Below are 18,220 nucleotides of genomic sequence, written 5' to 3'. Positions count from 1 at the left end.
CTCCTTATTCTAAAAATCAATGAGGCTCTCTGTTCACCAGTGGGAAAACGCTCCTTATTCTAAACAAAAACAGGCGTTTGTTCGAAGCTTAAATGGGGCCAAAAGAAGGAAGAAGCAAAACATTCCAGTCGTAAGGCTCCACAGTTCTCCCCTTTTTTTAAGTAGATTTCAAAGCATTAAGGTTTTGTCTTAATGCTAATTTGTATGTCTACTCATTTACAAACAAAAAAAATTTAGATGCAGATTTTTTAACTGCTTTCTCCTTGTTTGTAATAGATAGCTACTGTATCTCAAATTGATAGCTTAATATACTAGATTAAATTATTTTTTGCAGAAATAATAGCTACTGGCCTTTGTAAACTCAGTCCCATTTACAGTAAATCTGTTAGGATTAGGACTTGAAATTACGGCAACGACTCATGTTTAAAGAAAAACTTTATTCGTAAAGGATCGCACACTGAACAAGGAACACACACTGCTAGGACAACTGTGTACATAACATCATCTGTGGACACCAACGATATTATGTGACGGTAAAATTTGAATCTCAACAAAATCATTAGACGAAAATTTAGTCCTGTAGATATATTAGTGAGGAAATTCTGGTATACTTTCAGGGCTTTATAGCAGTGTTATGAATTGCATAAATCTGCTTCAGTCTTCCTTCGATTTGGATGACTAGACAGGTCCGTATTTAATTTCTTTCTAACATTATCCCTGAAACAGTGGTCATTTCCTTCTACAGGTCGGGAAGCCAGTCATCTGTGCGACACAGATGTTGGAGTCCATGGTGAAGAAGCCCCGACCCACGAGGGCCGAAACCTCGGACGTTGCAAATGCAATCCTGGACGGTGCCGACTGTGTCATGCTGTCTGGTGAGACTGCCAAGGGAGACTACCCCCTGGAGTGCGTGCTGACCATGGCAAACATCTGCAAGGAGGCAGAAGCGGCCATCTGGCAGAGGCAGATCTTCAGCGACCTCAGTTCCAAGGTGAGCTAGGTGTAACAGCTATCAGTAAGTTTTGCTGCAATGTGAGGGCCATAATACAATAATTCAATTGTGATGATTCTGAATTGTGGTGATTAGCTAGGGCAAAATAAGTTCTCAACCAGCAGGCAAGTCGTAACATCGTAGAAAGAAGTGTGCTTAAGAAAATTTCACATGTAGCACAATATTCTGTACTAACCCTTAAAGCCAGTAGCTTCTGTAGTAATGCCTACTCCACAAAGTTTGTGTCAACTTTGAAATTCTGTGTTCATTTGTTATATTGCCTACAATAACCCTCATATGCAGTGGTTATTAATGAAGCTATAAATGCAATATCAATCAGTTAAACTGAGTACTGTGCTCAGTGAGATTTTGATCAATAGTATGGTTTCACACCCCTCTGCTCAGAAGATGTCACATAAATCTCTTTGACTATCATTAATTCAGGATTTCTCTTTGACTATCATTAATTCAGGATTTGAATGACTCACAACAACGTAATACAATATTTTGTCCCAGTTTCACATATTACATTAATCCATACCCACAACTTTTCTTGGCTGTACACGTAGTGGAGTGGATAAGGCACAAGAATAAACAGCGTTACATAAAGAAACACACATTTCCTAGCAACCTCTTACCATTTGCAAATACTCGCATATCTTTATTAAACACCGCATAGTTAGTGTGATAGGCCCTCTACTTGCTAGTTTCTTCTATATGTTTTGAGAACATGTCCTTGCATGGGCACTTGCATATCTTTGCATCCAAAGAGAAAGCACTTCTTAAGTAGTTTTTCAAACGTAAGATATGTATCCACAGTTGTGAGTATGATCAGACTCCAGCTGTACATTGTAGTGGTGACAATGAAAATTTGTGCTCGACTGAGACTTAAACCCAGATTGCCCCCATTATGCGAGCAGTTGCCTAAACTGCCTCGGTCATCTGAACGTGCCTCCAGGACCGACCCGAACTTCTGTATGTCCACCATTTGTCTGCAACCCGACAGTGTGTTGTAATTCTTCAAATAACTGGTAGGAAGCAGTTCAAATTATTCAATACATCTGTCTCGTTGCCACCAGATATGGTTTTTTTCCCACTACGGTATGGTGTCTATATCTCCAGATATTTGGTTTTGTCACTTACACCGTTTTGCTTTTAACCACCACATTTAACACATGAGGTCCTACACTTGGGAAAATTTTAGGCCCACAAAACCAGTTATTTGTGCCATTATTTAATAAAATGTTTGTGGCACATTTGTTTGATATTTTAAATGGTAATACACACTATCGAAATATAATTAAACAATCCTAACTCCAGGTAGGAATATCAACAATGTAGGAAAAGACAGTTGGATGGAGATAGATTACAATGCTTGCAATACAAGAAGGGATCGGCATCCCTATCAGTGTCACCTCTGACGGTCATAATTCTCATTTGTTCACACTAGCACTCACTGCTAACCTAGTTTCCACACTATGCACTAAAACAACCAGAACACAAAATCTTACAGTGTGTTTCAACCAATCTGAAAGTCTTTCCCTAACATTGAGTTATTTTCCGTTCTGCTTCTATGCTAAGTACCTTGTTAGTTCTACAGCTTGTCAGGTGTGGGCTGGACAGCTATAAAGGGCCACACAAGATCAAAAATAAATTTTCTACCAATTTTGTTACTACTGAATAGAGTGATAAAAGAAAAATTTCACGAAACATGTTAAATTACAGAAGTACTGTTTATCTTTGAGGAGAATGCTGCTGATTATGTTGAGAATTGTTTGTTGGAAATTTTGTTCACGTTTCTGTGTTTCTGTCAAAGTACATATTCCAGTCAGGACCCCCCCCCCCCCCCTCCCCGTCTTCCCGTCATATAAAGAAACAGTTATTTCACCAAAAATACATGCTAACATTTTCAGGTCCATAATTAATTTCAAGCATGGCAGCATAACTCTAGTTCTATTACGATGGCAATACAGCTATATGTATAAAAGAATGTCTTGATTGACTCATTGCCCAGCCCAAACTGCAAAGGGAAGAAACTTGAAATTTGTAGAGGATGTTGACCTTGTACTGTAGGCATCATTTAAGAGGGGATTTTTCGAAATTCCTCTCATAAGGTGCCCAAATAGGGGATAAAACGTTGTTTCGCAAAATGTCAGTTTTGAAACTGTAGCTACAAACGTTGGTATTTGTTTTCTCATTCTGAAAAAAATGCCTGTTTCAACATATCTGGAAATGGAGCCCCTGGGGGATGAAACAGTGGGTGAAAGGTTTTTAAGTACATAATTAATTAAAAAAGTACTACAGCATTTTTAAAGCTATGTCTGTGAAAAATTGATATTTGATTTTTCAGTTAGAAAAAAATAAATTTTGTGTTTTTAGAAATTTAACCACTAATTGGGGGAAGGGGGGTTTAAATAGGTGTTGAAATATTTCATGGCAATAATTCATCATGGAAGCATTTTTAAGGCCAAATCAATGAAAATTTGTATTTGGCTTCTCGGTTGGGGGGGGGGGGGGGGGGGGGACTTTTCAGGGTGTTTGGAAATTCAGCCCTTAAAGGGGTGAAATAGGGCCTGACTGATTCATCACCACCCAGCCCAGACCATTGAAGATAGAAACTTTAAATTTGGAGAGGGTGTTGGTCTTACACTCTAGGCATCATTTAAGAATTGATGTTTTGAAATTCCATACAAAGACAGTGAAATAGGGGATGAAAGGTTTTTGAAATGTTGCTGTCAAGGAAATTTTGAAGGTAGAGCTGCGAAAATTGACATTGGGTTTTACACTGTTTGCACAGTGTGTTGGTTTACACTTGAGCATTGGGCATAACAACACAAAATTTGATGAAATAAAAACAAAGAAATGTACAAATCATACAGTTAATGCAAGCTAGTAAAACATACCTTTCCACATTCCACAGGCTGTTCCTCCAATGGACGTAGCACAATCAGTAGCGATCGCCACTGTGGAGGCTTCCATGAAGTGCTTGGCCACTGCCATCATTGTGATCACCACCACTGGGCGGTCGGCACACCTAATCTCAAAGTACCGTCCCAGGTGCCCGATCATCGCCGTCACGCGGTACGGACAAGTGGCTCGTCAGTGCCATCTCTACAGGGCTATTCTGCCCTTGCATTACACAGGTAAGGTAGAATGTCGTTCGTATCTGTTGCAATATTGACGTTGGGTTCTTCAGCAACCTCTACACTGTAATTGTTACTGATAGCATGATGAAGAAAGTTACTTAAACATTTTTACTCTATTAAATGAAGGAGAATTGGTCAAGCAGTATTGGCTCCTAATTTCTTTCTTAATTCGCAAGACAATGATGTAATAACTACACACTACCATATTGACCCTAATTATAAGTCTGCCCCCCCCCCCCCCCCAATTAAAAAAAAAAAAGGAAAAAGAAACTGCTTGAGAAAAATTTAATTTTAACATATACTGACTAACCAAAACTACAAACTATGGGAAATCCTGGATGGAATGTAACAATACTATGAAAAGAATAGTTGCTACTCACTATGTAGTAGAGATGCTGAGTCGTAGATAGGCACAACAGCAGACTTTCACACAATATAGGGGTCATGACAAAGTATGTTCCAAAAAAAAGTTAAGATTATACCTATTCTAAGTTCATACCATTTACTGATTGTCTAAATTTTGATAATACAAAGCAAAATAAAATAAATGACAAGAAATGGTTTACATTAATTTGCAAACTGTTTTCTTTTCTACAGTTTCTTCTTACTGGCCCTTGTCATCTATGGCAGCACTATTTTAATCCTCATCATCCTTATACCAAAAGCTGATGAGTTCCAGTCATTCCACCAGGAAGGAGATAAACAGCTCGTGTTGTCTGTAGTTTAACCATGCCTAGACGGTCAGTACCGCAGTTCGATCGTGTCCGCAATGTTACTTCGTGCCAGGAAGGGCTCTCAACAAGGGACGTGTCCAGCATCTCAGAGTGAACCAAAGCAATGTTGTTCGGACATGGAGGAGATACAGTAAGGACAGGAACTGTCGATGACATGCCTCGCTCAGGCTGCCCGAGGGCTACTACTGCAGTGGGTGATCACTACCTACGGATTATGGCTCGAAGGAACACTGACAGCAACGCCACCGTGTTGAATAATGCTTTTTGTGCAGCCACAGAACGTCATTTTAAGACTCACTGTGTGCAATAGGCTGCGTGATGCACAACTTCACTCCCGACATCCACGGTGAAGTCCATCTTTGCAACCACAACACTGTGAAGCACGGTACAGATGGGTCAAACAACGTGTCAGATGGACCACTCAGGATTAGCATCACGTTATATTCACCGATTAGTGTCACATATGCCTTCTACCAGATAATCGTTGGAGATCTTTGGAGGCAACCTGGTCAGGCTGTTTTGGGGTGGCATTATGTGGAGCTGACGTATGCTGCTGGTGGTTATGGAAGGTGCTGTAACAGCTGTAAGATACCTGAATGCCATCCTTTGACAGATAGTGCAATCATATCGGCAGCATATTGGCGAGGCATTAGTCTTCCTGGACGACAATTTACTCTCCCATCGTGCACATCTTGAGAATGACTTCCTCCAGGAAAACATCGCTCAACTAGAGTGGCCAGCCTGTTCCCCAGACATGAAACCTATCGAACATGCCTGGGATAGATTGAAAAAGGGCTGTTTATGAATGACGTGACACACCAACCACTCTGAGGAATCTACGCCAAATTGCCGTTGAGGAGTGGGGCAATCTGGACTAACTGTGCCTTGATGAACTTGTAGATAGTATGTCATGACGAATACAGGCATGCGTCAATGCAAGAGGATGTGCTACTGGGTATTAGAGGAACCGCTGTGTACACCAATCTGGAACACCACCTCTGAAGCTCTTGCTGTATGGTGGTACAACATGCAATGTGTGGTTTTCATGAGCCATAAAAAGGATGTAAATGATGTTTATGTTGATCTCTCTTCCAATTTTCTGTACAGGTTCCGGAACTCTCAGACCTGAGGTGATGCAAAACTTTTTTTTATGTGTGTAGAACAGCGGTTCCCAATCTGGGTGTAATTACCACCAGAGGGATAAAACGGTGTTTCCTGTGGGGTAAAAACAACAGAGTTCAATAAATTCTGCTTCAGTCACAAAACTAAATTATTGTTATGTTTGTTACTAGTTTTACTATTATCACAACTTCATAAGACTGTAATACTATCATTTACCTTCAAAGAGTCACAATTTTTTCCAAATACTAGCATTAATGTGTGACAAAAGAAAAGTTAAATGGAATGGACAGTGTCTTGAAAGGAAGATATAAGATGAACATCAACAAGAGTAAAACAAGGTAATTAAATGTAGTAGAATTAAATCACACGATGTTAATGAAATTACATTAGGAATTGAGAAACTTCAAGTAGTAGATGAGTTTTGCTATTTGGGCAGCAAAATAACTGATGAAGGCCAAGATAGAGAGGATATAAAATGCAGACTGGCTATACCAAGGAAGAATTTCTGGAGAACAGAAATTTAACACTGAATATCTTTTATGAAGGTATTGTCTGGCGTGTACCCATGTATGGACATGGAACATGGGCAAGAAACCGTTTAGGTAAAATGAGAGCGGAAGCTTTCGAAATGTGGTGCTACAGAAGAATGCTGAAGATTAGATGGGTCAATCACTAAATGTCTTTTTTCCAAAGGTTTTTCACAGAGGAAGACTGCACTGTAGTTCCCTCTAGATTGTCGCACAGATGACAAAATGGTAGATATCGAAATAGACGACAGAGGGATAGAAAAACAATTAAAATTGCTCAAAAGAGGAAAGGCCGCTGGACCTGATGGGATACCAGTTTGATTTTACACGGATTATGTGGAGGAACTTGCCCCCTTCTTGCAGCGGTGTACCGTAGGTCTCCAGAAGGGTGTAGCGTTCCAAAGGATTGGGAAAGGTCACAGGTCATTCCCGTTTTCAAGTAGGGATGTCGAACACATGCAGAACTATAGACCTATATATATATCTAACATCGATCAGTTGTAGAATTTTGGAACTCGTATTATGTTAGAGTATAATGACTTTTCTGGAGACTAGAAATCTACTCTGTAAGAATCAGCACGGGTTTAGAAAAAGACAATCGTGTGAAACCCAGCTTGCGCTATTTGTCCACGAGACTCAGAGGGCCATAGACACGGGTTCCCAGGTAGATGCCGTGTTTCTTCACTTCCGCAAGGCGTTTGATACAGTTCCCCACAGTCCCTTAATGAACAAAGTAAGAGCATACGGACTGTCAGACCAATTGTGTGATTGGATTGAAGAGTTCCTAGATAACAGAACGCAGCATGTCATTCTCAGTCGAGAGAAGTCTTCCGAAGTAAGAGTGATTTCAGGTGTTCCGCAGCGGAGTGTCGTAGGACCGTTGCTATTCACATATATATAAAAACAAAGATGATGTGACTTACCAAACGAAAGTGTTGGCAGGTCGATACACACACAAACATACACACAAAATTCAAGCTTTCGCAACAAACGGTTGCTTCATCAGGAAAGAGGGAAGGATAAGGAAAGACGAAAGGATGTGGGTTTTAAGGGAGAGGATAAGGAGTCTTTCCAATCCCGGGAACGGAAAGACTTACCTTGGGGGGGAAAAAAGGACAGGTATACACTCGCTCGCTCGCGCGCGCGCGCTGCGCGCGCGCTGCGCGCGCGCGCGCGCGCACACACACACACACACACACACACACACACACACACACACACACACACACACACACAAGCAGACATTTGTAAAGGCAAAGAGTTTGGGCAGAGATGTCAGTCGAGGCGGAAGTACAGAGGCAAAGATGTTGTTGAAAGACAGGTGAGGTATGAGCGGCGGCAAATTGAAATTATCGGAGATTGAGGCCTGGCGGATAACGAGAAGAGAGGATATACTGAAGGGCAAGTTCCCATCTCCAGAGTTCTGACAGGTTGGTGTTAGTGGGAAGTATTCAGATAACCCAGATGATGTAACGCTGTGCCAAGATGTGCTGGCCGTGCACAGAGGCATGTTTAGCCACAGGGTGATCCTCATTACCAACAAACACCGTCTGCCTGTGTCCATTTATGCGAATGGACAGTTTGTTGCTGGTCATTCCCACATATAAAGCTTCACAGTGTAGGCAGGTCAGTTGGTAAATCACATGGGTGCTTTCACACGTGGCTCTGCCTTTTATCGTGTAAACCTTCCGGGTTACAGGACTGGAGTAGGTGGTGGTGGGAGGGTGCATGGGACAGGTTTTAGACCTGGGGCGGTTACAAGGGTAGGACGAGAAGGTAGGGAAGGTGGTTTGGGGATTTCATAGGGATGAACTAAGAGGTTACGAAGGTTAGGTGGACGGCGGAAAGACACTCTTGGTGGAGTGGGGAGGATTTCGTGAAGGATGGATCTCATTGCAGGGCAGGATTTGAGGAAGTCGTATCCCTGCTGGAGAGCCACATTCAGTCTGATCCAGTCCCGGAAAGTATCCTGTCACAAGTGGGGCACTTTTGGGATTCTTCTGTGGGAGGTTCTGGGTTTGAGGAGATGAGTTAGTGGCTCTGATTATTTGCTTCTGTACCAGGTCGGGAGGGTAGTTGCGGGATGCGAAAGCTGTTTTCAGGTTGTTGGTGTAATGGTTCATGGATTCAGGACTGGAGCAGATTCGTTTGCCACGAAGACCTAGGCTGTAGGGAAGGGACCGTTTGATGTGGAATGGGTGGCCGCTGTCATAATGGAGGTACTGTTGCTTGTTGGTGAGTTTGATGTGGACGGACATGTGAAGCTGAAGCTGGCCATTGGATAGGTGGAGGTCAACGTCAAGGAAAGTGGCATGGGATTTGGAATCTGATGGGATTTGGCATCTGATGGAACCAAAGGAGTTGAGGTTGGAGAGGAAATTCAGGAGTTCTTCTTCACTGTGAGTCCAGATCATGAAGATGTCATCAATAAATCTGTACCAAACTTTGGGTTGGCAGGCCTGCGATGGAGCACTTCCTTTCACACCGATCACCTGCCACCCTACCTAAAACATCTTTCCTCATTACCTTAGCCAGCTTCATCCTGACCCACAACTTCTACACTTTCGAAAGCCAGACATATCAACAATTAAAGGGAACAGCCATGGGTACCAGGATGGCCCCCTCGTAAGCCAACCTATTCATGGGTCGCTTAGAGGAAGCCTTCTTGGTTACCCAGGCCTGCCAACCCAAAGTTTGGTACGGATTTATTGATGACATCTTCATGACCTGGACTCACAGTGAAGAACAACTCCAGAATTTCCTCTCCAACCTCAACTCCTTTGGTTCCATCAGATTCACCTGGTCCTACTCCAAATCCCATGCCACTTTCCTTGACGTTGACCTCCACCTATCCAATGGCCAGCTTCAGCTTCACACGTCCGTCCACATCAAACCCACCAACAAGCAACAGTACCTCCATTATGACAGCTGCCACCCATTCCATAACAAACGATCCCTTCCCTACAGCTTAGGGCTTTGTGGCAAACGAATCTACTCCAGTCCTGAATCCCTGAACCATTACACCAACAACCTGAAAACAGCTTTTGCATCCCGCAACTACCCTCCCGACTTGGTACAGAAGCAAATAACCAGAGCCACTTCCTCATCCCCTCAAACCCAGAACCTACCACAGAACCACCCCAAAAGTGCCCCACTTCTGACAGGATACTTTACGGGAATGGATCACTCTCTGAACGTGGCTCTCCAGCAGGGATAAGATTTCCTCAAATCCTGCCCTGAAATGATCCATCCTTCACGAAATCCTCCCCACTCCACCAAGAGTGTCTTTCCGCCGTCCACCTAACCTTCGTAACCTCATCCCTATGAAATCCCCAAACCACCTTCCCTACCCTTGTAACTGCCCCCGGTGTAAAACCTGCCCCATGCACCCTCCCACCACCACCTACTCCAGTCCTGTAACCCGGAAGGTGTACACGATCAAAGGCAGAGCCACGTGTGAAAGCACCCACGTGATTTACCAACTGACCTGCCTACACTGTGACGCATTCTATGTGGGAATGACCAGCAACAAACTGTCCATTCGCATGAATGGACACAGGCAGACAGTGTTTGTTGGTAATGAGGATCACCCTGTGGCTAAACATGCCTCGGTGCACAGCCAGCACATCTTGGCACAGTGTTACACCGTTCGGGTTATCTGGATACTTCCCACTAACACCAACCTGTCAGAACTCTGGAGATGGGAACTTGCCCTTCAGTATATCCTCTCTTCTCGTTATCCGCCAGGCCTCAATCTCCGATAATTTCAATTTGCCGCCGCTCATACCTCACCTGTCTTTCAACAACATCTTTGCCTCTGTACTTCCGCCTCGACTGACATCTCTGCCCAAACTCTTTGCCTTTGCAAGTGTGCGTGCGTGCGCACGGGTGCGGGTGCGCGCGCGTGCGCATACCTGTCCTTTTTTCCCCCTAAGGTAAGTCTTTCCGCTCCCGGGAGTAGAATGACTTCTTACCTTCTCCCTTAAAACCCACATCCTTTCGTCTTTCCCTCTCCTTCCCTCTTTCCTGATGAAGCAACCGTTTGTCGCGAAAGCTTGAATTTTGTGTGTATGTTTGTGTGTCTATCGACCTGCCAGCACTTTCATTTGGTAAGTCACATCATCTTTGTTTTTAGATATATTTTTCCCACGTGAATGTTTCCTGGAAGTTCAGAGACTATTTGCGGATGATGCTGTGGTATATTGAGAGGTTGTAACAGTGGAAAATTGTACTGAAATGCAAGAGGATCTGCAACGAATTGATGTATGGTGCAGGGAATGGCAATTGAATCTCAATGTAGACAAGTGTAATGAGCTGCGAATATATAGAAAGAAATATCCTTTATCATTTAGCTACAGTATAGCAGGTCAGCAACTGGAAGCAGTTAATTCCATAAATTATCTGGGAGTAAGGATCAAGAGTGATTTAAAATGGAATGATCATATAAAGTTGATCTTCGGTGAAGCTGACGTTAGACTGAGATTCATTGGAAGGATCATAAGGAAATGCAATCCAAAAACAAAGAAAGTAGGTTACAGAACACTTGTTCGCCCACTGCTTGAATATTGCTCACCAGTGTGGGTTCCGTACCAGGTAGGGTTGATAGAAGAGGTAGAGAAGATCCAACGGAGAGCAGCGCGCTTCGTTACGGGATCATTTAGGAATCGCGAAAGCGTTACGGAGAGATGCTCAGTAGCTCGGTACGGGCTTTTGTTAAAGTTTCGAGAACATGCCTTCACCAAGGAATCGAGCAGTATATTGCTCCCTCCTACGTATATTTCGCAAAGAGACCATGAGGATAAAATCAGAGAGATTAGAGCCCACGCGGAGGCATACCGACAATCTTTCTTTCCATGAACAATACGAGACTGTAATAGAAGGAAGAACCGATGGAGGTACTCAAAGTACCCTCTGCCAAACACTGTCAGGTGGCTTGCAGAGTATGGATGTAGATGTAGATCATGTAACTAATGAGTAAGTACTGAGTAGAATTGGTGAGACAAGAAATTTGTCACAACTTGACCAATAGAAAGGATTGGTGATGGGACTAATCCTGGGATATCAAGGGATCATAAATTTAACAGTGGAGGGCGTGAGGGATAAAAACAATAAAGGGAGGCAAAGATTAAGACCGTAAGCAGATTCAGGAGGATGTAGATTATAGTAGTTACTCGGAGGTGAAGAGGCTCGTATAGGATAGAGTAGCATGGAGAGCTGCTTTAAACCAGTTTTCAGAGAAGACCACCACAACAACAACAACATCAATAATAATAATGACAACTAGGTTTTGGCTCCCAGAGCAGTAATGGCCATAATTGTATGTTTCTGCCAGTGTATTTACTGATGTGGTGCCACATGAATTTTGTAGCTTAAAATGAGATAGTTTCAGCTGACTGTCACAATATTTGTTAATTCACTTGTTTCAGCACCACCGCTGCAGGACTGGCTGAAGGATGTGGATGTGCGTGTCCAGTTTGGCTTGCAGTTCGGCAAGTCTCGTGGTTTCATTCGTGACGGAGACCCAGTAATCGTCGTCACTGGCTGGAAGCAGGGCTCCGGATTCACAAACACGATGCGCATTGTGTATGTATCCCCAGTAGCCTAAACAGTTAGGAAGCGGAGGGTGTCTGGCATGAGCTTCGATGAGATACGACTAGCCAGAACAAACTACACTGCAGTCATTGTGATTGTATATTTGGTGTCGAAACTGTGGTCAGAAAGGTGCTGCTGTTTTAAAGCCAAGAAAAGTCTTCTAGTTGGCTATTAAAACAGCCAGATATATTAAGAAACACTCTAGTTAAAGGTTTTATTTGGGGGGGGGGGGGGGAGAAGCAGAGGAGGAGTAAGAGTAGATTCCTGAGGTGGAATTCTGCATGCTTAATTCTAAATTTTATCTTTATCCTTTAAAATGGGAATGTGTGCTTTTTAACACAATCTTCAGTGTTGATTATCCAGAGGTGCTGCTCTTGTTCTGGGCCAAAGACAGATAGCATTTAAACAGCTAAATTAGCTGCATGCTTTTTCCAGTGGTGCTTCTTCTGATTACTTTTTCTTTTCTAATATCATGAAACTGTTTCCTTTTTGGAAACTACCCATTTCTTAATTTATTTCTATATTGTCTTCACTTTCTTGCTTTGTGTACTGCCTGATGGTTGTGCTTTCCTAAGTAAATTAGCTTTGCCTTTTAATTTGTCAAAGTTATATACTGTTGTTTATCTTGTTCATCTTCTAGGACTCATTCTTTAGATTCGTCCATATTTCTTTTCCTGATTTCATCAGCCCTTTTTTTATACTTTATTGTAATGGAAACTCTGAAGGTTCATTTGCCACCAAACAAGGGACACCGAACATTTGGCCAGGAGATAGCTGTGAATTGGCAACAGTGCTGTATGAAACGATGTTCTGTTTTCTTAGCTAAGTGTTGCATAATAATTTTCCTTGTAGGGGTTGTTAACTGGACCTTTCCTCCCCACCCCTCTTTTTTTAATACATGTGTACTGTGTCTTAAGCATTTGGTGAGAGATAATTGAGTCATGTGGTAAAAGTATGCTACTGTTTGATGCTTGACATTTGTAGTTAACACTATTCTTTGATAATGTAATCTCAATAAATGTTTCACTACACATGTGACTGCCTTTTTACTTTCTGATGTTTGATGAACTTGCTCAGTATATGAAGTTGGTGAAATATTAATAAATGTCGCAACATAATTTTGAAATAAAAAAATGGTTAACAAATCTTATTGAAATTAGTTTATGAAGAAAATAGTTTTTTGTTTTTTTGTTTTTTTTATTTATTTATTTTATTAAAAGGGACGTATTTGACCTTGAACGCTTGGAACTGCATGAAACCATGCTTAGACTAACAGCCAATAAACAGAAACTGTTGGCTGTGTCGTGTCCATGCAAAACTCCGCATTCGTCTGTTAGCGGCATATTGTAGCTCCACTAACAAGTGCTAGTTGCATTCATGGTATAACTGCAGTAAGAATGTCTGTTGGTATTTTTGCATGTTGCTTACTGTGTGCAGTGATGTCATAAAGAGAATTAATCCTACAAATTTGGTCCATATATTAGGAAGTTGCGACATGCTGAATATGGAAATGATAGAGGTCGAGTATAGAAAATTCAGAAATATATTGGGAATGATGGTACGCTTGATAGACAGTGATTTTGAAGGACAGAAAGAACTTGCATGTGAAGCTGGCTATTTAAGCAGTACACGACTTTCACCTCCAGAGCAACAGGAATAGTCCAGAGTGAATAAGAACTATCTCATTCCAAACAGTCAAGGCCCGGTGTATTAGTACACATTGATGACAGTGTACTAGAGAACAGTTATGAAGGCTATACATTTGTTCTCAGGAGGCGCAAAGCACTTTCGGTCCAAATATTTCAAAGAAACTTGAAACAGCCTGCATGTGAATCATTCATGTGGAGACAATCAAAAGTGCAAAAAAGACTAAAGAACTCGTGAAACATTTTCTAACTTCAGCCCATGGTGAAAATGCACAAGCAAAAAGAGCCCATTACTGTGAGATTCCTGGTCAGGTTGCACAGATCGTTCCCTTCTAGGTGCAAGTTTTCCAAACAAGGATGTTATGCTGAAGAAATTGCTATTGAAAACAACATATCATTGTCAACCCCCTGGTGTCTACCTGTTTTAGCAATATAAGCTCTGTCAGGAGGATTACTGATTTCGTAAGATTCGAATGTGCCAAACCACAAGCGAAGATACATGACTGTTACTTCATCATCAAACTTCTCTGTGATTTACAATCGATTTTTTACACCAAAGCATATGCCTGTGTTGTATTGCATTTGACAAAAGGCAAGCTAAGATGTTGACATAACCATATGATCATTTAAAAATGCAATTAGTGTGACTTAATATTTACTGCTTGAATGTGAAAGTGATTTTGAATGTGTGAAAAGGTGGCTAATTTAGTGAGGTGCACAAATTATCTTCCATTTTGTTTTAACCGCTTCATCAAAATCTCGCATCTGTGCTGTGAGGATTAAAACACACTATTAAGTGTGTAGGATGTGGGTGTTTTGTGCTATTATAATTAGAGCGTTTTTGGCATTGTCGATTGAAAATGTAATGGTACAATGACATCTCTGAATGATCTATAATTTCCCTGCTGTGGTATTGCAATCTTATTACTTTCTCTCTATTAAAATGTCATGTGTGGTAGAATGTAAAGTTTTGCTTGGAAATTACACTGGCCATTGTTGTTTTATTATTTTTTGAGCATTGTTTCTAGCAGTTCATATCATTAGAGGTCAAAGGTGTCCCTTGTTAGTGTGTAAGGGGAGACTGGTTTGAATTTTAAAGCAAGATCAAAAATATAAAAATTTTGTTCTCTACGACATGTTCATTGCTGTGAAAATTGCAAATTACTTACATGAAGTGGAAGTTTGACACTTTCTACAATAGTTTGCAAGAAGTCACTGCCTGAATGGTGCTGTTAATCTCTGTTTCCTTTAGTTTGGACATAACAGTTAACTACCATGACATTATAATTGGCATAATTTGTTGGAATATCTAGTGATAAATCTTTTCTACACCTAGTTTAGTGTAACACAGTGATGTGGAAGTATCTTGAAGTGCAATGTGTCATACTAAAAGCTGCAAATCCTTAACTTTGTAACAAGTAAATTGTTCTAATTTTAGGAAGTTGCATGAATTTTTGTAATACACTTCAGTTTCAGAGATAGCAGTTACATAACTTACCTTAGTTACAATGGTTGCATACACTTATTGGTACACCCAGAATCTACTCATTTGATATATTTCTTTACTATTGGATTCTTTTGGAATAATCCATAAAAAATCAGTCCCCTTAAAAGGAGAAAAGTGTACATAGTCTGAATCTTTTGAAAAGTGTGTGTGTGTGTGTGTGTGTGTGTGTGTGTACTGTATGTAATTTATTTGGTGTCTTTTGTTTCAGTCACGTGTAATCATGCCAAGTCCGTTGTAGCTGCTTGCTGAAACATTTCATCCCATCTTTCGTTTGGCTTTCTGTTGGCATCTCAGTGCCCGTATGCCGTGTAATGGAATAAAATTTTGTAGCAGCAAATGCTAGACTGTGTTGTCTGTAGACTGTCCTTCCATATTTAGGAACAGTCAGTGAGGTACTGCCAAAGATAACTACTCTGTTAACACACACCTGGATGCTTTGTTGAGGAATTTTACTCCTCTGTTTCATGTTCACTGTTTGTTTCATGGTGAATGCACCAAAAGCTGTCCTCTTCAAAATATTGTTGTATGTTCAAGCGGTGTGTGTGCGCCTGTCAGTTTTGTGTATTTGTGCTTTAGTTCAATCATGTTGTCAATTCTATTATTCCTGGAAATGAAAAATACCCAGCCATGCATATTTTCAGTATTAAAATGTTGGAAGTAGTTATTGAACACGGCATGGAAAACACTGTAATGTATGTAATACAAATAGTTTATAATTAAGAAGGCAGAGTTAACGTTGTGATATATATTTGATATATCTATATTACTGTTGAACCTATCAAAAGTTAACTTTCCCCTCCATAGAGCCTGGCAGTTTCCAAGCATACAATGTAATTGTTCCTGATGACAGTATAACTTTAATTTATTTTTATTAACTTATAGCTATTTAAAAACTGTTGGGCAATATCTGGTTCCGATAATTGTTGATATGTATTAAATTTTGTGTAAGTTGGTAAAGAAAGGAAAACTACATTGAAGTAATACTGTAAGGAAAAAAGTTGAAAATATACTCAGCATATCTGATTGACTGAATCTATTTTCTTATATCCCTTTCCTCCTATCCCTTTCAACAGGAACGGTTTGGTTCATACCTCTTTGCAACTCTCACAAATTTTTGTCCAGAAGTTCACGTGGAACAATGGATGATCCAGGATGGAATGTAACAATATTATGAAAACTATAGTTGCTACTCACCATATAGTCGAGATGCTGAGTTGCAAATAGAGACAACAAAAGATTGTCAGAACAGTCTTTTTGTGGTGCCTATCTGCAATTAAGCATCTCCGCTATATGGTGAGTAGCAACCAGCCTTTTCATAATATTGTTAAAGTTCATGTAGGAATTGGTTATGAGAACCAAGCGAGAATGTCAATAGTCATGTTTGTACACTAGTATTCTTGCAGAGCAGGATTCAAACCCATACCACTAAGATGGCACCATGGTCAGTCACAACTTATATTCATGACAAGTGGTTTAAACCCGGATCCATCCACCCAGATATAGAGTTCGCACAATTCCTTAAATCACTTAAGGCAATTGGTTGGATGGTGGACAATCAATTGCCTTTCCAGATTAAGAGTTTGTGTTAGTCTCTGATGACTGTTGTTAGAAGGGACATTAGACTCTGATCTTCTTTACTTCAACTCCAATCCCTGCCATCCTTCATTCATGTTTCCTATGGTCCTTGCAAGTCACTGATGATAAAAGTAGGGAAGTTCTGTTTGAAGGCCAATGGCAAAATTCCATTCCCTGTGCTCAGATCTTAACCTGTGATCTGACACTAAGATATAAAATCCAAACTGCTGTAGGTAGGTACTTGTAATTTGCACAAGACTGTCTAGTAAATGATGATGTATTAATTTCGTTTATGTATGATAAACCTTTTGTATGATCGTGGTCGTGTCAAGTTGCAGCTGTTCCAGCAGTCTATCATAAAATGTATTTAAAAAGTTCATCCGAATAGTATCGTACCAGCCTAAATAACACTAAATAGTTCATTATGTGACATTTGCATGCAATGTGGAAGATTCAAAAATTGACGTACGGGAAGCGCATGCTCTAAGCCAAAATCGCAAAACTCAGCAGGCATCTGTGCATGCAAGTAGAGTGTCTCAAGACAAACATCAACTATACCTATCCTGTATTGTTACTGGTGACAAGATGTGTCTTTAGGCTAACATAAGGAAAAGAAAGGAACGGTTGAATGCAGCAACTCCCTATACAAAGACCTGTGGGCAACCACAAAAGATAATGTAATGCATCTTGTGGAACAGTGATGTGGTGTACTACAAATTGCTTCCCAGAGGCATAACCAAATTGACATTTGTCAACAAGTGAGATGTCTTGCAGATGCAATCCAAGAAAAATTCCCAGGAAGACTGAATGGTGTGAAGCCACTCCACAATAACGCCCACGTGCATTCAGCTAGACTGGCAGAAATATTCAGGAGTTTGGTTGGGAAGTCATTTCGCACCCACCTTATTCACATAATATTGTGCCCTCTTATTTACTCCTTTTCTGCTCTCAAACAGCCATAATGAGCTTCCTTTCTGGATGAAACTACACTCCCCACATGGCTCCACGAATTCTTTGCCTGAAAACCACACAATTTCTAGTCAAGGAATTGAAAAGTTACCCCGACATTGGCAGTAAGCAATGAGAGTATTGTTGAATTAAGCCTCTGTTATGTCTGTTGTGTTTATTAAACTAATGCAAAAATGGTACAAATTTATGCACCAGCCCAATAAAAACGGATGACTGGTAGGGGGTGGAGGATAGTATTGCCAATTACATGTACTAAAAAGTACATGACACTATCAAAACTTCTGGAACTATTGGTTCCTTTTTTGAGGAAGAAAGGGATGGGTTGGTTAAGTTTAAATGGAAGAGCTGGTGAGAGCCCAAGAAAATTGAAGATAGTGTGTTAGTAAGCACTGTTAGATTCACTACAGTTAT

General features: G+C 40.9%; 1 protein-coding gene across 4 annotated transcripts in view; it reads left to right on the top strand.

Annotated features, from left to right (window-relative positions):
- Positions 1 to 16,292, top strand: part of LOC126109872 (pyruvate kinase-like) — a 146,078-nt gene extending 129,786 nt beyond the window's left edge. For all 4 annotated transcript variants that reach the window (XM_049914940.1, XM_049914941.1, XM_049914939.1 and 1 more), the window contains 4 exons: positions 746 to 991; positions 3,912 to 4,134; positions 11,947 to 12,103; positions 15,474 to 16,292. In XM_049914940.1, the coding sequence (XP_049770897.1) occupies positions 746 to 991; positions 3,912 to 4,134; positions 11,947 to 12,103; positions 15,474 to 15,483 (636 nt within the window). In that variant the 3' untranslated portion in view covers positions 15,484 to 16,292. The remainder of the gene's footprint in view (positions 1 to 745; positions 992 to 3,911; positions 4,135 to 11,946; positions 12,104 to 15,473) is intronic.
- Positions 16,293 to 18,220: the final 1,928 nt, after the last annotated feature.

Source organism: Schistocerca cancellata, chromosome 12, assembly GCF_023864275.1.
Source record: "Schistocerca cancellata isolate TAMUIC-IGC-003103 chromosome 12, iqSchCanc2.1, whole genome shotgun sequence".
Classification (NCBI taxonomy): Eukaryota; Metazoa; Arthropoda; class Insecta; order Orthoptera; family Acrididae; genus Schistocerca; species Schistocerca cancellata.
This window is presented reverse-complemented; position numbering and strand designations above follow the sequence as displayed.